Source organism: Carex rostrata, chromosome 14, assembly GCF_964058835.1.
Source record: "Carex rostrata chromosome 14, lpCarRost1.2, whole genome shotgun sequence".
NCBI lineage: Eukaryota > Viridiplantae > Streptophyta > Magnoliopsida > Poales > Cyperaceae > Carex > Carex rostrata.
In genome coordinates this window covers 9,921,254-9,948,076 of record NC_135931.1, presented here as the reverse complement: position 1 = coordinate 9,948,076, position 26,823 = coordinate 9,921,254, and the positions used below count along the sequence as shown (strand labels likewise).

The following is a 26,823-nucleotide window of genomic DNA, read 5'->3' as shown; positions in this document are numbered from 1 at the left end:
GAGTTTTTTGAATTTTAGAAGGATAAATATATCATATATAACATTAAACATAATTTATAATTTTAAAAGTTAGAAGGATTAATGTGAGATATTTTTATTTTAGAGAGGGAAAATGTAATTTAAATGTTTTATAAATATATGTATGAAATTTATAAAAATTAAAATTTATTGATCAGTCATTTCATGTGAAAAGTCATGCCTTGCATTAGGCATCATAGTTCATGGATTATCATACATATTTTACTGATATTATAAAAGTTTGTTATGAAATATTTCTTAGATCAATAGCTTTTTTCTCGTATATTAAATTAATTCATGATTTTTGAAGGTGTTTTGGTATGTTAATCACAAGTGCAAAGTTGGGCTCAGAAGCACTCCTTCAGCAGTTTGAGCAATTTTTGAGAGCCGATATCTCACGATCTGTTTTGAGATTTTGTATGAAACTTCACAGTCTTATTCTATGAAGTCAAGAATGCATGTCGGTAAATTTTCATGATTTTTGAAGGTGTTTTGGTATGTTAATCAAAGGTGCAAAGTTGGGGTCAGAAGCACTTCTTCAGCAGTTCGGGCAATTTTTGAGAGCCAATATCTCACGATGTGTTTTGATCTTTTGTATGAAACTTCACAGTCTTATTTTATGAAGTCAAGAATGCATGTCAGTAAATTTTCATGATTTTTGAAGGTGTTTTGGTATGTTAATCAGAGGTGCAAAGTTGGGGTCAGAAGCACTTCTTCAGCAGTTCGGGCAATTTTTGAGAGCCGATATCTCACAATCTGTTTTGAGATTTTGTATGAAACTTTACAGACTTATTCTATAAAGTCAATAATGCATGTCGGTAAATTTTCATGATTTTTGAAGGTGTTTTGATATGTTAACCAGAGGTGCAAAGTTGGGCCAAAAAAATAAATTTTTTTTCTCCAAACTCTAAAAAAAAAAAAAATTATTTTAAAATCCGGGCTGCGGAAAATATCCGCGCTCGGAATAAAAAATTAAATTTTTTTTTTTCGGGGCGCGAATTTTTTCCGCGGCCCGGAATAAAAATTCCGGGTTGCGGAAAAAATCCGCGATCTAGATAGTTTTAAAATTTCAGTTCAGATCTGGTTATTTTTATTAAATTAATTTTTTTAATGGGTATTTTTAAAAAAATCGGCGATATTACCTTATCCAGTCTCGACGTAAAATTTTTATATTCCAAAATAGATTCCAAAAATAAATTTTATATATAAAATTTTCTAACTGTTGATGTCCTCCTCCGCAATGCCAAAAGAGCATTTATATCGGCGAGCATAAAATTTAGAACAAGTTTGTATAAGATAAAAAAATATATATATATATTAACACAGCAGATTAAGCATAACAAATAATAATATTTTGCATGTTACCTTGTATAATTCGAAATTTTGAGGTCCACAGTATAATATTAAAAAAAAAAACAAAATAAGATGATCAGGCTGTTGAACCGGTCCACCGGACCGATCCAGAATTGGTCATAACTTGGAAGAATTGTGATCAGTAGGGACGACTTTGTTTTCTTTTCTTCCCACTTCGTGCGCGCGTAATAAAATACTTTATTTTCGGGATGTCCAACGTGGCACTCAATTACTGGCTCACTCGCCAAGAGTCAAAGTCACCGCTCCGCTTCCTCACCAAACATGCTTACGCCCTTTCCGCGTGGTTGGTTTAGTCTCCATTTCATGAAAAAATGGAGAAATTCAGAGGTCCTCTTGAGTTCAATCAATGAGTTAATAAAAATTCAGTTCGAAAATATCCGTTCCGGGTTGAAGTACGCTGTACGCAGCAGGTGCCCCGAGGTTAATTGCAAATTTGCAATTAATGATAGTTCGCTGGTTCATTTGACAAGATACACATGACTAATTTATAAATGACAGGTTCAAATAATTTACTACGATATTTTGGTGCAGTTATCATGTGTATAATTGATATAAAACATGATATTTGCATTTATAAATTTGTTGAATAAGAGTGCCTCAATTTTATCTGCCACATTTATTAATGAGTTTTCAGTAAAAATAGCAGCCATCTTAATTACTGTAATAATTAGAAGTTTTGTACTATTATTTTTATAAGATTGGATTTAATTAAAGACTAACTTTTGAAAAACTTTATCAATATAGATCTTCAAATTTTGATGAGATAGTCTTCACAGTAGCAAAGTTAACTATATATATTAATAACTAGTTAAGCTTTATAATATAATAAAATAAATAGTAGGCAAGAATGCATTTTAAACAATTAAATATAGTATGAGTGAAACTAGTTTGCACTTCAGTTAAAACAATTGTAAACCTCAATTTAAAAAACTGCCCAATCAGCTTGAAATAAAATATTTAAACCGTCAGTAATGATATTCTCCACAAATCAAATATTTATGTTTCAAAATTTTATTTTGTATATTTACTTTGAAGAGGGTTCGAGTACTTTCATTTTGTGTGCCTCCATTATACCTCCATTTTTAAAAGCGTTAATAAATTAAAATTTAATCATAAACGTCAAAATAAAACTGTTATATACAATCTATGTTATTTCTCTATGTGCTCATAAAAAAAATCACATTTCGATTTTATTTTTATGTGAATCAATAATTTGAAAAATCAACGTCTAAAAATTATCCACATTATTATATTTTTACAACCTCTTAATGATTATCAAAATAAAGTTGAAATGCCATATTTTTTACACGTGCATAGATAAAATAATGTAGATCATATTCAACGGTTTTATTTTAACTTTTAAGTTTTAAATTTTGAATTATTAAAATTCTTAAAAATAGAGGCATACAATATGAAGATATTTGAACTGTCCTCATTTACTTTTGTATTGCTAAAAATTATTAAAAATGTTTATTTTTAAAATAATTTGCTTTTTAACATCCTAATTTTATACAAAGGTAATTTGAAAATAAAAAAATAGAATGTGAACATCTAAGTCATTAAATAGATCATTTTTATTTAAAGTCATCATGACTCTTAAAAGTAATAAAATTTTCTGTAAGAATAAACTCATACTAGTTTTACTTGCATAATATTGGAGCATAATTTAGTTAATTGATAGACAAATTGACCTCTCCATTTTATATTAAATTAGAGGGAGAAGAAAAAGTTTATTATCAGATTTCCCACCAAGTCCTCGACACAGTTATATTACCTTCTCCTCCCACCCCATTTCTTCCTTCAGGAAGGAGCAACAAACATCAACACCCAACCGAACGCCAAGCAAACTCTTCTCAAGTACCGAATTCAAATTCCCACTTCAGCTCCAACTCAAATCCAAAATCAAAGAAAATGGGCTCCATGCAAGAAGAGATCATCTTTCGCTCCAAGCTCCCCGACATAAAGATCACCAATGAAATGCCGCTGCACACCTACTGTTTAGAGTCCCTCTCCCGCTTTGCTGATCGGCCGTGCCTCATTGAAGGCGGCACTGATAAGATCTACACCTATGCTGATGTGGACCGGCTCTCCCGTCGTGCCGCTGCCAGCCTGGCGAAGCTCGGTCTCACCAAGGGTAAAGTTGTCATGAATCTCCTCAGAAACTGTTCCGAATTCGTGCTCACTTTCCTAGCAGCGTCCCGATTGGGCGCAATTGCCACAACAGCCAATCCATTTCTGACACCGGGTGAGATCAAGAAGCAGTTGGTGGGTTCAGGCGCTATTGTGGTGGTGACCGAGGCCTGCGCTGTGGAGAAGGTGCGCGATCTGGCGAAGGAGAAGGAGCTAACGGTAATTACGATTGACAAGAAGTTCGACGACTGCTTGTTTTTCCCGGATCTAATTGAGGGAGAGGAACTCGAGTCGCCGGAAGTGGAGATAAATCCGGACGATGTTGTCGCGCTTCCGTACAGTTCCGGCACTACGGGCTTGCCCAAGGGAGTGATGCTCACGCACAGGAGTCTCATTACCAGTGTTGCACAGCAGGTATGTAAATTTAAGAATTAGGAGCGTGAGTAAAATAAAAAATACCAAGTAATTTTTGGGTTTGAGTTTGAGTGGGGAGATTCTGTTTTAGTCCCTCAAATACTTGAAATTGTGTTAGTAGGTTAACTCTGTCGTTCTCTCTACTTTGTTTAGTCCCTTATTCTGTTATTCGATTGTGGGTCACCGTCACTGGGTAGGCAGTGTCTTTTGGTAGCTTTTGCTTTTGTTTGGTTTTACACTTATACTATGTAGCATATACCATTCTAATTTGCCTTTTGTTATGACGCCAACTCTGTTTTTCTCTTACAAAGAGTCGTACGGTTTAATGCGAGTTTGTTTTCTATAATGTTTTACACGGGGATGCCATGGACTTCATAAATTGGACATTAGTATCATAGTATGTTGTATTTAAACTATACTCGTGATATCGAGGACCGTATTTTTTTTTTTTTTTTTCCAATTTCTTAATGAAAGGGTTTACTATTTCTTAAATGGGATCAAGGAATCTGACCAAGAGCGTGGTAGTCAGTCAGACCATATCTTTAGGGTAGTTTGTCCGGGACATTTTGCATTTTGTTAATTGTTCCCGATAATTTTTCAGATCAGATTGAGCTCTCTTTCCGTGTTGACTTATTTTTAGGCGCGCTCTGGCTTTTAGCGAAATCGGATTTTTTTTTTTTTTTTTTTTTGCCGTTCGCCCCATATTTCCAGTTGTCAGATCTAAATGTGCTTTTGTCGGTTTGATCATGTTGATTTAGCAGTGGTTTCTTTTTGTACTCCATTAACGGATAAGTAAATTGAGATGTTATTTGTGTATATAGCTAGACTATGAGATGATATTAGGGGTGCAAATGGATCGGATAATATCCGATATTCAAATATCCGTATGGATACAGATACGGATATGGTTTTGAATTTTAATTATCCATATGCGAATATTAGATACATACCATATAATTTAATATATATTATGAAAATATTTATGTATATATCTACAGATATCCGATATCCAATCTATATCCGTAAAATATCCGATTCGTATCTGTATCCGAAAAACAAAAGCGGATACGGATACGATTTTACCACTATCCGATCCGTTTGCACCCCTAGATGATACGGGTCGTGTTAGGGAACCGGATCTCCTGTCCGCTTACAAGATCCATCCGTCTATTCATTTTATGTTTGTTTTAATTTAAATAGTCAATATACAAATGTAATGAGTGTTTTTCAAAATTCAAATACTTTTTTATATTTTAATTATTATCATTCAGATTGAAATAAAAATAAAATGAATAAATGGATAGTGGACAATTTTCTGCTAACCAGTGGGCATGAGATTTGGTTTCCGTGCTGCAAGGGGCTTAATTTCCTTTCCATCGATCTGTTCCTTTTTGGAACTATTTATGTCTATATTTCATAACGTCCGCATTTATTATAGTGTACATTTTACAAACTATTATTTCACGGACACATATTATAGGAATACTGTTACCAGTTTATGGAAGGCTCATGTCATACACTTCGCTTGTCCTGTATCCCTTGCTTCCTTGTTTTCCCCTTTCCTTTTTCCTTCACGAGCTTTTGTGTTTTGTACTTTTGTTGCGGTGGATATACAATCTAAACTTAATTAAAGTCAAAGCTTGTGTATATTGAAACAACTGGGGCTAGGGGTGTCAATGGTACCTTTTAAGCTGTTTACCCGACCCGTATCGTATTTGATAAGACGGGTATCGATAAGATTTTTTTTTCGTTAGCTTATTGGGTATGGGTATGGATAATGACTATTTAGTACCCGTTACCCTATAGGGTAATTATAAAATCCAAATATATATTCAATTCAATTTCCAACCCACTTAAATGTATATTCGTGTTTTTGAATTTTTATTCTTTATAAAAATTAATTTAGTTGAAATTGATTGCACATCTATTTTATTTTTATTAGACATGCACTTATATATGTGTTAAAATGAATGAGTTTTTGATGTTTAATTTGTAAAATATAATAAAACTAATTATTATACTAGTATTATCCGTTATTCACCCGCTACCGTTTCGTTACCCGATAATATTAACGGGTAAGGGTAGGGTAGGGTAGGGTAAGATCAATTTTTAATGAGTATGGATAGGATATGGGTAAGATCAATTTTAATGGGTATGGGTATGAAAATGTCTCCACCCGATCCGTACCGTACCCATTGACACCCCTAACTGGGGCTTGCATTTGAATACATTTACTTCTTGTCGGAAAATATCTCTCTATAGATATTTCTGGCGGTCTTAATTGATTTTGAAGGATCCTGAAATTAATTAGAATGTACATAAAAATAGAAAACCCAAAATAAAATATTAACTATCGGTAAAAAAAAAAGAATGTATTGAAAAAGAAATCTGAACGATTTTTCTCAATAAGTAAAATCATTATCCAACTTAATTTACAAATCAAGAATAATTGCAATTAGACAATAACATAGCTAGGGAGGGGTTTAATTGTAAATTGCTACGGTCTATTCCTTCTCAATGAAGATAACTCAAAATCCATCTCTGCAAGTAAAATATCACGTGGACATGGTCTATTCCAATAACTCGTGTAATTTTAAGCAGTCCAATTTTAATAATCAGTCTAAACATTATCATTTTAAGAAATATTTTAAATTATGTTAAAATGTTCTTGAATTCCAAAACAAAATTGATAAAAAGAAATGCTCTAGCACTTTGAATTATGTCAAGGTGTTCTTAAATTCAATAGAAAAAAATAAAGAAAAACAAAAAAAAAAAAATACTAAAGTGCATTTGTGGCTTTAGTGCTAATTTTATTGACATATTTTATTTCCTATTACATTACAGGTGGATGGAGAGAATCCAAACTTATATTTTAGCGAGACAGATGTAATTCTTTGTGTACTCCCCATGTTTCATATCTACTCTTTAAACTCTATCCTGCTTTGCGGGTTACGAGTTGGATCAGCAATTCTAATTATGAAGAAGTTCGAGTTGGTTGCTTTGATGGAATTGGTGCAAAAGTACAAAATAACAGTGGCACCACTAGTGCCGCCAATTGTGGTGGATGTTGCGAAGAATGCATTGGTTGAAAAGTATGATTTGTCATCTATTCGAATTGTTATGTCTGGTGCTGCTCCTATGGGAAAAGATACACAAGATGCTTTTAGAAATAAGATCCCTAACGCGTTTCTTGGTCAGGTTAGTACAAGTTCAATATTTGATTTTTTTTTTATAATATTGTTCTTTAATTATATTAAGTATTGGTTAAATGTCAGTCTTTTTTTTTTCTTAAAAAAATATAATTGAATTTTAACAATCATTTATCATAGTTAAGCATAAAGCTTAGCATATATGTTGAAAAGTATAATGAAGAAGTCGCATAATATATTACGTGTCATCAAATAGTAAAATTTAGTAAACCAGATTAAAAATCCGGAGCAATTCATTAAAATGAAAAATTCTGGAAACGAGATTATAGGAAAAACATACTATTACTTCGTTCGCAGTTTTTTCATTATCTGGTGTATAGCTTAGTGTACTCCGCGTCTATCTAATTCTCTCTCGTTCCAAGCTCTAGTTTTTAATTAGTCTAAGTACTTTCTGGTTTCCATTTGTCCACTGGCCATATCATATAGTTCAAACTTCATAGATACGGGAGTAGTGGGACCCAAAACTTCGATAAGTCAACTCCTCTCCAGTTTTAGGTAATGGAGTCGTGCCTTCTCCAACGAGAGAAAAAAAAAGAAAAAGTATACGTATACATGATTATGAGATAACAAAGAAAAATATAGGGGCCCGCCTTCTGGAGAGGGGTCCAACTGGCTTCATAGCAAGAAATAGCTGTCAGGTTCAACTGGGTAGTATGATAGTATCTAGTTTATGTTTATCTAGTACATAGTGATATAGGAAGTATAATTATTATTCTTTTTGTCCTAAAATAATAAAAAACCTAGAAGCCTAGAACTATGTTTCGAGGTTATATAGATATATAGATAAGAGGTGGTGCAAACAATCATGAGTCCGAACAACATTAATATTCCTTTATAATATCTATTTTGATGAATAATTTTACATTTTTTTGCCATGATTATGATGATCTGATTGTGTAAATATTTTTCTCGATTCATTTGATTAAAATCAGGTGGTAAATTTGATTAAAAAAATAATCATGATAACAAAACTGGAGGGTTCCTTTCTAAAATAAATAAATTGAAGGGTCCGAATTAAAACAGAGCAACCCAACTGCTTAAAAAAATGACACAATAATGCCATCATATTTCATCAGAAGAATAATATCATCATAATTTGACAACAGATGGGGATTCTTAATTAATGATCTACTATGCTACATCTATACATGAATTAAAGAAAATTTTGAGGGTTTAATTATTAAATGACCGACCACAGTTGAGGCGATGTATAGTCAATAGTACATGGAAGCTACGGGTTTATCATAAAAAAAGAAAGTCTAGCAGGCTAGGGAACAAGCATGTAGCACAATACTGCTTCATTTAAGGGAATCAAATTTGTAACTAACTGGAAATGAAATGTGTTTTGCATGTTGAGTGAGGCTATGAATAATAAGTACCGACCTTTAATATGGATCTATATTTTTATTTTAAAATTTAAATAATCGATTTGAATTGTTATACATAATTTTCATATAAAAATTTACTTGCAAATCAAATTTTACATCTTTTAAAATTTTATAGCTATATTTTTTAGAATGGTAGAAAACTACTATTTTGGATGGTTCAGAATTTTCAAATCAAGTGATTTTTTTAATCTATTTTTAAATATAGTAAAAGGTTTTAATAAATATAAAATTTAGTTTACAGGTATATTTTCATATGAAAATCATATTAAATGATTCGGATGATTATTTAAAATTTAAACCGCAATATGAGTTCATAATGCAGACATTTATGTAATATGTATATGAGGAGGGTTCAAATGCCTCCATGTTTTTGTGCCTCCATCATGCCTCCATCTCTCTCCATCATTTTTAAAGTTCAAACAGTCGATCCGAACCGCTCAACCTAGCATCCATACTAAAATATGTTTGGAGACCAAATTTTATATTTTTAGAAATTTTTTTACTATTTTTTAGATAGGTACAAAATCAGTAAATCTGAACCATCTAAAAACAGTATTTTTGTATCTATCTAAAAAAATAGTAAAAAAATTCCTAAAAATATAAAATTTGGTCTCCAAACATATTTTAGTATGGAGGTTAGATTGAGCGGTTCGGATCGACTGTTTGAACTTTGAAAATGATGGAGAGAGATGGAGGCATGATGGAGGCACAAAAACATGGATGCATTTGAACCCTCCTCTATGTATATTACCATAGCCTCACTCTAACATGTTTTGTTTGTTGTTCCGGTTGGTAGATCCAGCAATGCACTTGACAAGAAAATGCCTATCAACTTCTATGAAATAAATGTTCAAAGACAATATTTCTTCCTTTTGGTTTTTGCCGAGATTTTTTTAGTTACCATCTTAAACTTTTAAAATTTTAACTTTATCACTGCTTTAGAAAAAGTTCAAAACTTGATAGACTGAATCTGCATATATAAAAAATTCTGTTGTTATGTGCAAAAGAAGAACTGAACAGAAAAAAAAAATAGTATTGTTATGTGCAAAAAGAGAACATAACAGGAAAAAAAAAGCCACACAAATGGTGAGCGCACGTGTCAAGTTTTGATTTTTTTTTTTCTAAAACAAAAATAAGGTCTGAATTTTAGAAGTGTAGGGTGGTAACTAGAAAAATTTCGGTGGCTTTTGCTAGGTTCGATCTTTGGTTTTTAAAAAAAAAAAAAAAATCAGATTTGTACAATATTATGCGGGAAATTATGAAGTACCTACAAGTTCTGTTAAAATTTAGAAGCCAGAGAACCAGAACATGACTCCAATCGTCATACATAAGGCGCAAATAATGACAATTAATTTACGCGGCACAGTAAATTGTACATTTTCCTCTGCCATTATTAGGTTTCCACACGACATCCAGTTATAGAAAAACAGAATTGCACACTTCTAATTAATTTTACAAAAATAATTTGTTTTTGCCTGTGCTAGAATAGCATTTGTAATGAACGCGCTAACCTATGGTTGATGGAGAACTACTGTTACCACGAGAACAAAAACATTTTTTTAACGAAATTCTACAGAATTCGTACTTTTTGTCGTTTGTCTTTCCTTCTTTTGTCCTTTACCACGCATTTCCGGAATTATTAGATACCTTAGTACTTTCGATTATTTCTCTGATAGCACACCCAAAGTATCTGAATAAGAGTATAAGACCATGCTATGAAATAATATCATTTGTGTTTTTCCCCACCTCATCATTTTTGTCTTCCATATTTTAGTTTGTATTGTCTAACATATTTTGTTCATTATATTCTTTTTTTAAAATCAACTTCCCCAACTATACGTAATCCCTCTTACTGGGCATACACTATTTCCTAGTTTCAAGGGATCTACATTCACCCGTACGGGTGCTAGCCACTCTATGATTTTAAAATTTTAGTTATGTATATTGAAAATTTATTTTTTTTAGAATATTTTATATAACTTAGCCACCCTCATAAAATATCACATGTCTATCTATAGCCTAGTGGTTATATATTACTTTGTAGTTGTGGAGAACTTGGTTTTAATTTTCATCAACAACATATTGTTCATTTTAATTTTAGCACCTCCTATCATAAATTTCTAGTTATGACCCTACCTAGTTTATAAAACAAAATGTTTAATTATATTGGTAGTAACATAAGACTACCTATCTCCATAGTCTTATATTGCACCATGGGTAGGTACTAGCGTACTAGTGAGTGCCATAGAAGATCGGTACAATTGTTGGTGGGGTCGTGGGGACTGGAGATATCAGATTGGAAGTAGCTCTCATCTCATGTATTGTTTCTTTTGTAATGGGGCAGCTCACCAACATCTTAACTAATAATGTGCCGTTGCTTTCACCAACAGAATTGCCTTTTGTAGTTCCTAACGTGAAGTAATTAAAACCTAAAAATAATTCTTAATTTAGGCGACCAAACAACTCAATAGCTTCGATAGTACTCCTTGCTTTAGGTCAGTGTACTCTTTTTGAGGATGACGTCTGAAGGTATCCCTGGATGATTAGCAGTGCAATAGGAGCCGTTTGATCAAAATTGAATGGCTTGGATGGATGAAACTGATGACTCGTACTGTCAGCCAACTATCATTTAATTGCGCCAATTGGGTCATTTAATTTGCTGATTGAAAAATATCTTATTGGCTGCAATTCATCTATCACCTTCAAGATAACTGAGGATATAGACCCATAATTTAGTCGAACTTCTTAACTGGAAAAATACTTGTCTTTTCTAACTAGTTGATATGTTATAACAACAGATTTATTTTATTATGTATTCACCTAACCTAATAGATATGTTATATTGACAACAAATTTGTTCGATATTCTAACAATCAATAAAATACTTATCAAAATAATAATAAAAAAGTATAGATATATATATTCCTTAGTTTACAGACCGTGCATAATATTCAGTACGATTTGAGAAAAATCGGTTTTTAAATTACACTAAATCTGATACCTTGTCCTATATAAACTATGGGGAATATCAATATGTCTATAATCTACTCTAGATTAATATATATGAGGGGCGTGAGAACCATAAAAAACTAATTCATTTAAAATGAAATGTCAAGTAACAGTACAATAAGAAAAATGAATTACCTTGCCTTTATGAACTTGATGTAGATAAATATATTCATATTTCAATAGGGTTATGGTATGACTGAGGCGGGGCCGGTGTTATCGATGTGCCTTGCATTTGCGAAAGAGCCATTCGATGCAAAATCGGGCGCTTGTGGTACAGTTGTTAGAAATGCTGAGATGAAAGTTATTGACCCGGAGACAGGCGCATCTCTAGGACGAAACATGGCTGGCGAAATTTGCATCAGGGGCCAGCAGATCATGAAAGGTAATGCATTATTTTTCATCCTTTTTCAAGTACTATTAAAAGTTAAATACCTCGATGGTAAAAATTTGTTAGATCAATTAGTCACTTTTTTGCTTGGAAACAAGTAAATCTTGATATAATGCCGAAAGTTCCAAAAACAGCCGGCTATTTGTAGTTTCTGAAATCAGAGATTGATCTGTTCATAGAAAAACAGTATATAGAAAATTAGTTCCATTCAGCTCCTGCCTAATTCCTCAACTCCCAATGACAGGCGTGATCTATGCTATTGCACTAATGTTTTTGTAATATGCAAAAGATACTTTTCATGACCAAAGATGAATTTTTCCTGATCTAATCTATCAAGCAACAATTTGTTAATGTTATCATGATTAGTGAGTGATTAGGCCAACAACTACTGAGATGCAGTGGTTGACATATCAACCATCTTTATGAACTTTTTTACTTGGGAATAATATCTACTCAACCACCATATAGACCTTAAGATAGGGAATTTTCTTCATAATTACTTTCTTTTCCGTTGCTAATCCCAGATCAAGTACTTTGCACGACAGTAAAAGCTTTCAAATAAAACTTTTATTTTTAAATTTGTAGTCTGGTGTCAACTATTTATATGATGACAGCTCGTAAAATTAATTATTCCAATTTTCTGATATAAATGTCATTTGGGTCGGAATTTTATATTGACATCAAATGAAAATTAGGTTTCAATGTGTAATTGAGGTAATTGGATACTAAATGTAAATGCTAAATTAATGCTAAATTCCAAGAAACATAAATAAGATATTAGATTGAAAATAAGGTAACAAATTTTGTTTCCTGTCGTCAGGTCAAAAGAACAGATAAGCTTCCTCAAGCAAATAAAAACTGTAGAATTTTAAATTAAAAAACTTGTCGTCAAAATGACAACAAGATAGTACTTAATATGAATCCTAAATTCATAACATGCAAAGGTGTTTCTAACATGTTCACATGTGCACCTAAATGCAAATTTGAATATTTGATAGCTGTAGGATCCTAGATGCACAACTGAATAAGCGAGTAAATAAAGTAAATTAAATTAGAGACATCGCACCAAGAATCCTAATTAGACTTTTCTTTCAAACTATACCTTGAAAGTGGTGAAAATCATGGACCACGAAATATTCTATATTGCATTAATGGACTTTGTCCAGCATGATAGATGCAAATTTACCATATCTGCTTTACTTTGACAATAATTCGAAGTTTATTCATATTCTCTAAATTTATAACAGTTGAAACTAAGAAAATATTTTGCAGATCATGTCAGTTTCTTAAGAGTGAAGATGAAAACTTATGTAAAAAAATTAAAAAATGTTGCGTGCAGGATGCAGCACATGTGTAGGCCGTTTTGAGTTGAGAGTTCCAGCTGGTCGCAATTTTAAAAAAAAATTAGGTGGCAATAAACAATAGAGTCAAATTACCATACATGTTCTTTCGATGCTTCAAATAGTCAACTAAAATTTTAAAAATTAACGTAAACAAATATTTAAAATTACCTAAGATTAGATGACTCATCTTGGCCACATGTATGCATGTTTTGCACATCGCTTTCTTTCCAAATCAGTTTTAAGAGAGGTCCAGAAAGTTTCAACTTTCAAGGATCTGTACCTCACCCTTCTCGGAAGAAAGAAACTAGTTTTCAAAAATGCATTTAAATTTCTTTGGAGTTGGCGTGACTTTAGTTTGACCGACCTTCATCATAAATCCACAGTAGGATCTTTCTTACAATTTTTTCCGTGCATAAGAATTAATTTTTTTTCTAACACAAGTAAAAACAATAATTCAGCTGTGTAATAACTCTCTCCATTTCAACAATCCATGGTTTCTTTGTGTCAGAGACTTAACAATTGAACACTTCATAATAGATTCTTGTTGGGATGGGGCCTGTTTGGTTCAGTCCACAACTGCAGTGGCGGACTTGAGATAGAGTGACTGTAATGTAATTTTCAAGTTCACTTTTCCTGTCAATGACTATATAGGTTTGGTTGGATTTGAAATTTTGTAGTTTAACTATACAATAATTCCTTAAACATTTAGTAAAATATAACTATTTCTCAATCAGAGCTCTGCACCTGTGCAATTGTTAAGTCCGAGTCACTGTCAGGTTAATTGTTCAAAGTTCGTACCAGCCACAAATGCATACATTACCAAAAAATAAAAATAAAAAGAAATACTCAAATTCATCCTTTGTTACAACTACAGGTTATCTGAATGACCCGGAGGCCACTAGAAATACGATAGATGAGGGTGGGTGGTTGCACACTGGCGACATAGGATATGTCGATGACAATGAAGAAATATTTATTGTAGATAGAATAAAGGAGATTATAAAGTACAAGGGGTTCCAAGTGCCTCCTGCTGAGCTCGAGGCCCTTCTCATCGCACACCCCAGCATTGTGGAAGCTGCAGTTGTCCCGTAAGTCTTTACAGTCTTGAAGTTTTCCAAAATATTTTCTTGACCAACTAACTGCTGTAAAATGGTAGTCCATTTAGGCCTTGTTTACTATGCTATTAGAGTTTTTAAGAGTCTTTATTCATAAGATGATTTTGAATGCTACATCAATGCATGCTTAACACTTGCAAGGAACAAAATTGTGAAAAGGAACACAATGGGAGTCAGACATCTGATATATTAATACATCACATTGTGAACCCAGCTATATATAAACTACACCCACATATACGATTAAGTTGAAAAAGACTGGCATTGTCCTACTATAATTATTTATTTCTTCTGGCGTATTGCACCAAAATATTGAACTTTCTAGTGCTTAGCAAGGAAACTTTAATCATTGAAAAACTGTCCAAAAGCATTACTAGTTGTCAGGCTTTCAATTCAATTTACACAAGCATATAGTAGACCTCATGTAAAAGAGCGAGGTACAACATGGCCTTTTATTTCTAAATGAGGACCGCCACTTCCTTTGGTGTGTTTGTGACTTTGTGTGCATGTGATCAAGTGTGTGTGTGTGGGAGAGAAAGTGAAAGTGAGAGAAGAAAGCAATCCTACTTAGCAGCCACTCCATAGTGTAATCGTTAATAATTAAAGAGGAAAAATCAACTTTCAATGAGTTGTCAACATTACCACAAATAAAGGGAAATAAATTACTTCATCGTATAAGACCATCCCCAATAATTGGAGAATTTGTTATCAACATCAAATAACAGGACAAAATAATATAAAGAAGCAACAAGTTAATCATATATAATTCTTTTCTTATAGCATATTTCCTAACTTTTTTTTCTTGATATAACTCTGGGAATCTAAGTCTATCATCCATTTATTTTTAAACATTTCAGATTAAAGGATGAAATGGCCGGTGAAGTACCAGTCGCATACGTGGTACGTGCCAAGGGCTCTGAAGTAACTGAAGATGAAATCAAGCAATATGTCTCATCCCAGGTTTTTTCTTATTGCTTGATTTTATCCTTCATGCACAATATCCTTTTCTTTACAATTCCAAACGCAAGTAATTTAGAGAAAGGATGTGCCCCATAACGTGATTTGATATGCCTGTACACTTTATCGAAATCCTAGAATATGAAAACGACTAAAGTTTCATTTTCATATTTAGTACATTTCTAATTATTCCATTTCCAATTTTAAAGGTTGTATTCTACAAGAGGATCAGTAAGGTTATCTTCATAGATGCCATTCCCAAGTCACCATCAGGTAAAATGCTCCGGAAGGACTTGCGTGTAAAACTAAACGCTCAAGTGTCCTAATTTACACAGAAGTGCAGCTTCCAAGAGAAGGTGCAACATAATTTCATATTTCCGTCCTCTCCAAATATACTGAAAGTTTGTAATGTATGTAAAATTATGGCTAAACGCATAATAGAAGATGTTTGGAGATTTGATTCTTTACAAGTTGATAGTAGATCTGTTATATTATTTGTTCTTTTATTTGGTTATGAAGCTATTTAATTTTCATTGTTGGGTTGGGTGCACGAGTTTGTTCATGAAGTGTAGATGATCCTCGGGAGTGATTATGTCCTTGTAACTCAAATTTTAGATTTTTCAATTTTTTTTGTAATTTTGTTGAATACGTCATTCCATTCGTAAATATGTGGTTTATTTTCATACACTTGCTTTTAGTACTCGGTTAATTTCAGGCAAGCCTAGATATTCTATGGTCATGGTAAGTGGTTGAACTATAAATAGATGTGAGGTTCCTGGTATTAATTCTTGGCATGTCAAGGAAAATGATGAAGAATTATAAATACCCAATAGTAGAGTTGGCCATGGATGGGTACGTTTCCTAAAGAGGTAAAAAGGGACCTATAGTAATTTCTTTTTTTTTCTAAGCAGATATTTTTTTTTTCAAGTAATACACAAAAGTATATCTGATTAATTAAGAAGTAATCAACATGAATCTCAACAACTGTATTCCACCTTCAGAAGGGCACTATATCTATTAGTAATTAACTTAACATAGTTTCACACAAAAAAATGTGAATCTTATTTGATTTAGTAAAATTGTTACCAGGCCATTGCCAAATAAACTTTATAAATTAAATTGTACCCAATATATTCTATATTTACTTGTAATCAACTAGATTTCACATAATTTGACAAGAAAATAAGTTGTACCTTTCAAAATTCAATTGACCGACATACATTGCGGTGCTCTCACATTACTAATATCCAATGCGAGTTCTTCTTTTTTTGAATCAAAGGCCAAGATTCTCTCATAGACCTTGTTAAGTTGGTGAGTGCATATGTCTAGAGAAGTACATGGGCCACACATTAGATATATTACATTTCCAAGAGGCCTCATGTAAACACCATCCTCACGTAGTTGCCGGATCAGAGATGTTGCATACTGGGATGCATAACTGATGATAAAATTAAGCCTCATTAGCATGTCACTCCTTGATATGAATGTAGAAAAGGTTGAAACTCCACACACACAAAGTACCAAACAATGAACTAGTCAACAATAAGCAAAAGAATAATAAGAAATAATAACAGCATACCCGGCATCAGAACCTTCAGCTTCGAGTTCTATGGCACATACCGTGCCAATCGAAACTATCCTCTTGACATTTGGAAGAGATGATATCTTATTGATAGTTTCCCCATCCCACAACTACAAAACCAACACATATAAGAAAAGGCAACATGCAAAGAAAATAATGTGACAAAAAGTAGACATCTTACCTCCTTCAGTTGGGTACCACTTGAGTCAATATTTGCATTGGTATGAGGATCCTTGAACCACTGTACTGCTTTAGCAGTGGCAGTACACCCCAAGGCATGTGCAGAATAAGAGTGGCCATGCAACAAAGCCTTTAATTTAGAATTGCCTCTGAATACTTGAAAAGCATCTTCAGTTGCCAGAGTTGCAGCCAATGGTATGAGGCCACCTGTCATTAGTTTGGCATAGCAGGCTATGTCAGGATGGCAGCCCAGCAGCTCAGCAGCTGACTCACGGCCCAGTCGCCAGAAGCCCGTAAATACCTCATCAAATATCACTGGGATTCTACATTTTTTACACTCGCTGACAAGGATTCTTTGGAAAAGCGGGTCAATCATGTGCATTCCACCGGCACCTTGTATCACTGAGTGATGGAAATATTAGAAAAAAGTAAGGAAGAAAATTGTAATTCATTTTTCTTGTTTGAGTAGCCAATTTAAGCAACCACTACCAAGCTGGTGAATCTCAGTTTTTTATCTCATTCTATTACAGTTTTCTCTATCCTCATTTAATATATATACATTGGCAGAGGGTCATTTGTGAATAAAGCATCAAATTTTAGCAAAATACATAACTTCAGTGACAGAATGATAAGCAGTGTAAAGAGAGAGTAATTCACTTGCCAGGTTCAATTAGAAGTGCACCAATAAAAGTTCCCTGGTTAGGCCCAGAATTCATTGATAGTTGCTGACAAATGTAAACACGGTACATATCAGCAATAGTAGAAGAATCTCTGCTTCGGCAAAAGATATCAGCCAGAAATCCAAAACCTAAAATCATTAAAACAAAAAGATTCAGCTACAGTACCATACAATAAGAAACATCTGGTGATATATACTGAATTGGAACATTGGCTTAGTGATTTAAATGTGACTCACTGGGTTGATTTTCAGAACTTAGATTATCAGATACTAGTGAATCAGGAACAGATAGATTCCATTTCCCATTGGTAAAAAAAACTGTCGGAGGCTCCAAGAAAATGCCTCTCCCTGAGTACCTGTGTTAAAGAGAAAATACATGATCAGTACCATATGACATCAGTCCTAGTTACTGATTCTAATTAAAAATTTATTTTTGTTTATGTTTGTTTGGGTTCTACAGTTAAATCCATCATTCTAGGGAACCTTTTAGATCTGGTATCAGAAGCTGTAAAAATCTGTCTTATCTTCTCTTCTACTTTCCTTTGTTAACCCTTCTGTATCTTGAAGTAACTCTCTTTTTTTTTTGTTCAATAAATGTCCATAGTAGGCTGTTCACTTACTAATTCAAGATAAGATCCGGTGCCAACAGTTACTTCTGACCAGTAAGTTCGATACTACAAGACGACAGTGTTTCATATCATCATTTTTTGGTATATTGGAGCCTAGGACAAACACACATTTGCAGCTTAGACCATACATATTTTAATGTGTTTCGATACCACCAACCTGAGCTCTTTGGGCAAACAAAAATCAGTATTATTCTGCAGTTACGTTATAACTGGTACCAAGTAGATGCCAGCTGGTACAGCAAGAATATTTTAAACAGATAAGTACCATGGTTGTTGAAAAAAGCCTGTATAAGCAGAGGGGGATTGTGCTTCCATTGCACCAAGTGTATCTCCATGGTAGCCTCCAGTAAGAGCAAGAACCTTCAATATATGGCAAACAAAAGTGTTTACTAACTACTAATTTTAATTAATCAAACAATGTACAGTAAGTTATAATCAGGCATAAGGACGGTATAGTACAGTACCTTTAGCTGAAGGTCAGTACCGTTCAGTATATTCACTTGCGAAGTTAAGAAGCTACTGTGATCATGAAGAAATTTACGGAATGCCATTTTTAGAGCTATTTCGACTGCTGTGGACCCATTGTCAGAGTAGTAAACCCTAGAAGCCCAACCTGTTAAAACAAAAGATAGGATTGATAAAGAAAAAGGAAAAAAAAAAATGCCTCCTCACATATCTTAGAAAGACCTCGATGATTATCTTACATCCTCTCCCCCCCCCCCCCCCCCCCCCCCCCCCCCACCCCCCACCACCACACACACACACACATAAACTTAGGGTGAGCCACATAACAACAGAGAATTTGGCTAGGAAGTAAATAACCTGTACAACAGCATCCTAAACATATCCGCTACAGCAACGCTCAGGCTCCTCAACTTTAAGCTTTTCTTTAACACATAAAGGTAGTCCCAACTAAGTTTAACATGAGGACGACAACCCTAGTTTACACTTTTGAAGTATTAAAGTCACAATATGGTATGTTTAAGGGTCAAATGACAATATGCTTAATTTGCATTATTCAAAATTAAAATAAAGGAAAAAAAAACAGCATGCAGAAGCTATATAAACCTTTTCCAACTCCATCTAGAAGAAGCTCTGCAGATCTAAGAGCAGGTTCATAAACATTCTCAGGAAACATCACGTGGCCATATCTTGAGGCAGAGTAGCCCACATCCCTCGCGAGCTCAGTCTGAAAACACCTTATGACATAAAAAAATGAAATTACAATCCAAGAAGTTTTTCAGAGTAGGCAAAAAGTAAGAACTATTGTGATGAGACCCAGTATCTCATATCTGCAAACCAAAAACCATCACCTTTCTTGAACTGCTAGCAAACTCAGTGCAAAGACTAATGTATTAAGGAAATACATTTTATTATTTATTTTACTTTGGACTACATTTAAGAGTACTTTGTTTTTTCTAAGGCTGAATTCACCCAAGGATATAAGGGAACAATACTTGTTACAAATTTGTTTGAGCTTGTTATGGAATAATTAAATCGAGCTAAGTGAAAGTTCAAGATCAATTTAGTCAAATTTGTTTTGACTCAGCCTCGATTATACTAGTTGGGTAACTTTTTTTTATATGACGCAAATAAGTGCAAATGGTTTCATGCAAGTTGCACACACAAAGAAAGCATCTTATAGGGGTATATGTAAAACTTCTTGAGGTCTTGTAGTGCCATGTGTGAGTATTTCATATGGAAATGATTAAAAATAGAAGGATAATTAACCTGTAAAGACAAATCAGGTCCTTGAGTCCACCAACTAGCACACGCATCAAACTGTGGAATTATTGCTTCTTTGCCATCCTTGACCTAAAATCAACCACAAAGAATAACAACCAAAGTAACAAGAATAATTAGAGAAGTTCATTTCTAAGAATGTTTCCTCATAAGCTTTCTCATTCAAAGGGCACTAAAGAATCATAAGTAATGAAATAATTTTTGCCTACAGTGGACACAACAATCCTTGGTATCTCCGATGCAACTCATGTAGAAATTGACAATGAAAAGTTCTTGGCCCTTCATGAACCTACCAAAAATCAAAACTACGCCTTTTGTTCACCCAACCCAACATTCTGGGTGTTATATGCAATAATTGCATGCAAATATAATAAACTTTTGCTTCATTTGCAAATAGCCCACAGTCTAAGTAACAATAGGTGGATCTAAAAAGTACCTTATAAATTGAAAAACTCTCTGCACACCGTGAATCGATCACAGTGATACTATTTTCTGGTACCAGGTCATGCTGAGTGAATGGCCACCAGAACAAATCCTTTGCCTTTTTTGGCATGTCCTTCAACCTCTCTACTCTCCTTGAATGAAATAAAAGAAGTTCATCTTGGAGAGAGGTGAAAACCGAGGCCGAGTCAAGAAACCAGTCTGTTAGGTTGTCAGAAGGGTCTTTCGGTATAGGTGGCAGCACAAGAACAGGCACCCTGTTTACCAAATTATATAGATAATTTTTTCAGTCTACTTTTGAAGTACTATTTTTAACAACAACTTACATCAATCGCATTTGCAAATTTTAGCACACCATTCATTGGATTAACATAACTTTGATGTGTCTGAGTCAGTTTTTCTTAAAGTTGGGAAAATATTAAGCTTTTGATGAGTTTAAGTTACGGTGCTTCATGAAGCAAAGAGAAACTATTACTCTAGCTCCAAATCTTGATTTTCAAAGTTTGATCGGTTAATCCGAGTCGCTCAATGTGTCTACATATCAAAATCTTATAGGATACAGATTTTTTTTTTTTTAGAACTTTTACTACTTTTTCGGATTTTTGAAAAATGACCATATTTGATATGTTAATGTTTTTATTATTTTTATTTTAGAGTTATCTTTTAAAAAATCCAAAAAAAAATATTAAAAAGATTCTAAAAATAATAAGATTAGGTATCCTACAAGATTTCCATATGCAGGTTGAATTGAGCAACTCAGATCCACCGTTCAAACTTTGAAATTAAGATTTAAAAGCCCAAGTAATGGTGCCTCTTCATGAAGTGCTGCAACATAACTCAGCTTTTGATAGTTGGGGCCAAAATCTTTAGAAGGTGATGACATGCAAGAAAACCATCACCCTAAACTAATGGTAGGCTACTAGTCGCAAAAATGTGAAAACACCAGATAATAGTTTAAACATGAGAAACATAGTTTCCTTAGCAGCAATCAATAAAATATTCAGTCAAACTGCAAAAAACATCAGATGATAGTTTAAACATGAGAAACATAGTTTCCTTAGCTGCAATTGATAAAATATTCAGTCGTACTGCAAAAAATCAATTCTAATTATAGCCAGTTACAGCAAGTACGAGAACTTATATAAGTGTAGACAACTAGCTTAGCATTTGTAGAGGGCTAGAGGCCTAGAGGGTTATCATAACACAACATTACAAAGCAACATTGGGCTGATTAAGTCGGATTAGAGTCAGGTCAACTTTGGTTCAGTTGCTTCAATTCTGATTGTTTTACGTTTTGATTTGCTATGAATCTCATAAAATGACACAGGTCTCTTTATGGCAGCAGATTATAACAGGTATTGTTTTCAAATCTGCTTACATTTTGAGAGTTCCTAAACAAGCAGCTGGTACATAGTGGTACCAGACACAACAGTAACAAACTGGTACAGAGCCAACTCAAACGTCCATTTTTAATGTGTAGTTCTTAGCCAGAGCACATTAACGTGCATGTTGTACCAAACAAAAAGAAGGAAAGTACAATATAAGACCTAACAGCTAACAGTTATTGTATTGATAATTTGATATACATATGTGTTATATCAGTTTCTTGATGGAAAAGACATGATTTTGTACCTTTTTTTGAGATAAGAAAGCAAGGCTACTTCGTTTGAAAGCCCGTTATCTTCAAAAATAACCACCGGTACATCATAACCTCTTAATACAAGGCTCTCATAAGCTGAAATAGTAGTAGAAATGCCACCCAATCGGCCGTCTCCTACAAGTACACCTGGCAACCTTAAAGGTCTGGTTTCAGACCAGTCCCCAACCATTATTAGAATTCTATAATTTGAATAGCATAAGCTTAAGATAACAACAAAAACAGAGAATATTATTCGGGCAGTTTTCTCGCATATAGAAAAGGTAAACCATGTAGGTACATATCATGTGGCTGGTAGAGCTCTACGGTGAGAGGTCTGTTTGTTATTGTTCATTTCTGTTTACTAAAGTTCAACTGGCTGGTCTATATATAGATCAGTTGAGTTTTCCAGTTTAAATACTTCCAAACTGTACACAAACCTACAGAGACAAATGGGGTGGACAAAGAAGTACCTGTACAGATCGCACTGGAGAGTTCCACTGGGGCCTGGGCTGGCCACCCCACCAGCTGTTTCTATTAGTCTCCATTCAGACCCATCTTCATCTCTGCTTTCTGTCCCCAAAAACCTCCCCAAAACCTTCCTAACTACCTCATCCTGCACCATCAGCCCTTCTCTCTCTGCTGCAAGATGCGGGCCCACAGCCTCTCTCCAAGCATACAACGTCTTACACTCCAGTCTAACCTCCTCACCTTGTCTTCCATTCACTTTCACCTCCTCATGCGAGCAACCCCCCAACTCATTCGCGGATCGTGATGCAATAAGGATCTGATTGGACGCAACAACAGAGTTAGTGCAGTTCGCCAGGCGTAATTGGTCCAACACCTTGCGAAACACAAAACGGGAGTCGGAGTCGAGTGGGTAACCGGTCTGTAGAGGTTTGAGGTAAAGAAGGGACTGGAGAGAGGAAAGAACCGAAATGGAGAGTCCAGTGGAGACCAGCGTCTTGCCTACTCCCGTGTTGGCGCCCCATATGGTGAAACTCGGACTGGAGAGGGAGAGCGGAGGCGGAGTGGAGACAGTGGAGAAAAGAGTGTGGAACGGAGGGTAGGGGAACGAGAAACGGCGGGAATTATAACGCCGAAGGAGGAGGGGAGACATTGCACCCTCGGCGTAGGGGGAAGGAAAGGGAAGGGAATGAATTGGAAGGGTTTAAGGGAGGTAGCTGAATGCCTGAGGCTAGTTCAACAAGTTCCTTGGTCCCTGTGAGTTTTGATAATTTACTGATACACCATACAGCGTTTCATGAAAACATAATATCCTCCAAGATCAAGAGCTAAGTCTAACCAAACAAATGAGAAGTAAATTTGAGTGGATCCCATACGTCATAATGTCATTCACATCGTTGCTACTTGCTAGAGGTGTAAGGGCCTCAGAGAATAAGGAGGCGGCGGAGAGCCCAAGAAGATAGGAGTAGCCAAACCGGAGTGTATCTCTTGTCGAAATTCGGTTCGTCTGTGACACCCACCGTGTCTGGGTTAATAATGAGATCCAAAACCGTTTGATCAGCATTAAAGAGTTGTGTATATAAATATTAAAACAAAAGAACACACGCATTTTAATCTCATCAAATTAAAGTTAGATTTAATGAGCATCAAACATATATACTCTTCTCTCGATAATATAATATAGTTGTCAATAAGCAACAGCTCAAACTAAGTATACATTTTGACAGAATAGAAATCATTTATCTGATTATTTTCTCTCTTATTTATACTTTGTATGAATGAAAAACAGCTCTGTCAAAATATGTACCCCTCAAACTTGATTCATGACAAAACAAGTGAGTTACGAGCTGAATGAGTTCATTAATAGCTCTTTTTTTGTACTGTGAATTTTTACAAGAATGAAGTTTTTGTTGATTTAGTATTGTGAATTGCATATATATTATTAGTCGGTAAATAATTATCTTTCTGTTTTGCAACGAACTTCATTTTTTTATACTGAACACAAATAGTGTTGATAAAAAATTAAAAAAAAAAATTATGCACTTTTTACAAAGAAACTGGATTAAAAGAAAGAAAAAAAAAGAGCTAAGAAATGAGCTCATCTGAAATTAAGGTCGAAATCGTTAGTAACAAGTCGAGTTAGAAACAAATGAGCCACAAAACCATGATCTTTTTTTTTTTTTTAGCCGGCCCTAGTTGGTATTGCTAGTTTACTAGCTTTCACGGTCTATACTGTGTAACTACTTACCCAGAAAACTATTCTGTAAGTTACAGGATTAAAGGCCCAACTTGAACATGGGCCTATCAATTTGTTCTCAATTAGTTGTATGGACTATTAGGCTATACATGGATGCAATGTTAACAGTTTAGACAATCTATATTCAGTCCGAATAGAAAATCTATATTCAATCCGAATATCCGGTTTAAGTTATATTACCAGTTTAGAGTATATTAACATTGATAAAAATATTGGTTTAGAGTATATTAACAGCGATTTATACTACATATTACTGGTTTAGAGTGTATTATATGTTTAGAGTATATTAACAGTGATAAAAATATCGGTTTAGAGTATATTAACAGTGGTTTATACCATATATATGAATTCTCATTTAAAATCCACATAAAAATCTACATATGCACTATGTAGTGACTTTCCACATACCGCATATAAATCGAATATTAAAACACTGGATGGATGACTTCTATTATTGATTCGTTGTAGTGTTGAACAAATATTTGACGCAGGAGTATGTTCCTGGCTGAAACATATGTGTTCCTAGCTGTTCCTGGGGATACACAAAAGTGCCTTGCTCTGGAAAGGCCAAAACAGAATGTTCTTGAAAGAAATAGGGATCGAAACCACCTGTTTCTGGTCAAAACATAGATGTTCCTAGCTGTTTCAGGTAATGCAAAATGTGCCTTGTTCTGGAAAGGCCAAAATAGAATGTTTCTGGAAGAAACAGGGGACGAAACCACCTGTTTTGGTGTCAATCGTTTTTCTCATAGGTTGTTGCTCACTTTTGTATTTTCATTAAGCATGGAGGTGAATCAGTGTTATGAATCATGGTAACTATATGTTTAATGTCAATGCCTATGGGCTTTTCACCAAAAAAAAAATATATATATTTGATGCAGGAGAGATATTATTTGAAATGCAATTAGCATTATCGTTTCGCAATTATATTATAATTTTTTATCTCCACATTGTATTAAATGCATACTACTCTTTAATTGACTAATAAAATAAGCTGGCAAGCATATTTTTTTAAATTATCAAAAAGTTACCATATTTTTCAAGTTAAATTTTTTGCTATACAAATGTATATATGCTAAGGTGGGATGTACATAAAAATTTAGATGCTTACCTTTTCCAAAAATAACATAGCCACGAAAGAGGATAATTGAAATGCATTTGTTTATTGACGAGAAAATTTTGTTTAATATGTGTTAGTTTGTTACAATATCTTTTATAATAAGCAAACAAATAAGTTCAGAGAATTTTATTGACGAACCAATTCCGTCTACACCATTTTTTCATTCAGATTTTAAACTCGTAACCTCTCACGTAGAAAACATTACCTTAGAGGTTCTGGACTTGAATTGTGTTACTAGACCTTATTTTAAAAAACTTGGAAAAACAAAAAATTTATACCTTAATAGAGAAGCCTTCCATTTGCATTGATATCATACATACTTTTTTATTGACATGAATGCTGATAGAAAAGTTAGATAAGAAGAAAACCACACTGAGCATGACGTTAGCTCTATAATTAAGATCATGTTATCCAAATTGCTATACAAAATAACAAAGGTCAAAAGGTGGGGATTATTTATATGCTAGTAAAAATCAAACTTGCATTCAAAAAAGGACAACAAGGCTCTCTTGATCAGGAATTATTTGTACCAACAAGAGCACTAAAGGTATATATCCTAGTGTACTGAACGAATTTGAGTCAACCTCCTTGTTTTCTAATTAGATCAAAACACACATATATACCTGGTTATATTCTGAATTACAATTTAGTACTAGAGCTCTTAAATAGATATCTAGCAATACCTAGAATTTTTAACAAATCATTTGGCAATTTAGTTGTATATATTATTTTTAATTAATTGGTGATACCAAATCAGTTCAAAAACATGTAATTGTGGCTGCCGGTTATAATGCAGTATTTAATTCTGGCCTCTCATCTCATATACTAAATGTACTTCTTGTCAGCACAACTAATTTTTTTAAGTAAAAAGTTGAAGGTTAAGCCATTCAACTAATTTACACTACTACAAAAATGGTCATTGTACACTGCACATTGTACACGGATTTGATAATTTTACCTAAAAACCATGGAGAAATTGTAATTTTTTGGAAACTCGAAATATCTGTGGGATCTCTACATGGATGTTTATTAAAGAATCAGTGTAGAAAGCCTTGAGAGAGCTACACGAACGTTTATTAGGAACTGTACACGGATTATTATTTAAATAACAGTGTAGAAATCCTTGAGAGAGCTACACGGATATTTATTAAAGAACAGTGTAGAAAGGTAAGAATTGTACACGGATGTTTGTTTAAATAGCAGTGTAGAAAGCTTGAGAGAGCAACACGGACATTTAATAAAGA

At 33.9% G+C, this 26,823-nt stretch overlaps 3 protein-coding genes across 4 annotated transcripts in view; 1 reads left to right on the top strand and 2 right to left on the bottom strand.

Moving 5' to 3' along the window:
* Positions 1–26,748, bottom strand: part of LOC144565104 ((DL)-glycerol-3-phosphatase 2-like) — a 69,275-nt gene extending 42,527 nt beyond the window's left edge. For both annotated transcript variants that reach the window (XR_013514837.1, XM_078314749.1), the window contains exon 1: positions 26,744–26,748. The gene's annotated coding sequence lies outside the window, so the exon portion shown is untranslated. The remainder of the gene's footprint in view (positions 1–26,743) is intronic.
* On the top strand, positions 3,172–15,991 carry LOC144565103 (4-coumarate--CoA ligase 3-like). The gene is made up of 6 exons (XM_078314748.1): positions 3,172–3,936; positions 6,781–7,134; positions 11,726–11,924; positions 14,148–14,361; positions 15,246–15,348; positions 15,555–15,991. The coding sequence occupies exons 1-6, from the start codon at positions 3,304–3,306 to the stop codon at positions 15,669–15,671; spliced, it is 1,620 nt and encodes a 539-aa protein (XP_078170874.1). The 5' UTR covers positions 3,172–3,303; the 3' UTR covers positions 15,672–15,991.
* Positions 16,394–23,444, bottom strand: BIO1 (adenosylmethionine-8-amino-7-oxononanoate transaminase). Its single transcript, XM_078314746.1, has 12 exons — positions 22,709–23,444; positions 22,232–22,402; positions 20,595–20,856; positions 20,147–20,230; positions 19,484–19,604; positions 18,880–19,028; positions 18,681–18,775; positions 18,024–18,142; positions 17,769–17,915; positions 17,109–17,509; positions 16,925–17,037; positions 16,394–16,783 (listed from the first exon to the last, which is right to left on the bottom strand). Exons 1-12 carry the CDS (start codon positions 23,353–23,355, stop codon positions 16,549–16,551), a joined length of 2,544 nt encoding a protein of 847 aa, XP_078170872.1. The 5' UTR covers positions 23,356–23,444; the 3' UTR covers positions 16,394–16,548.
* Positions 26,749–26,823: the final 75 nt, after the last annotated feature.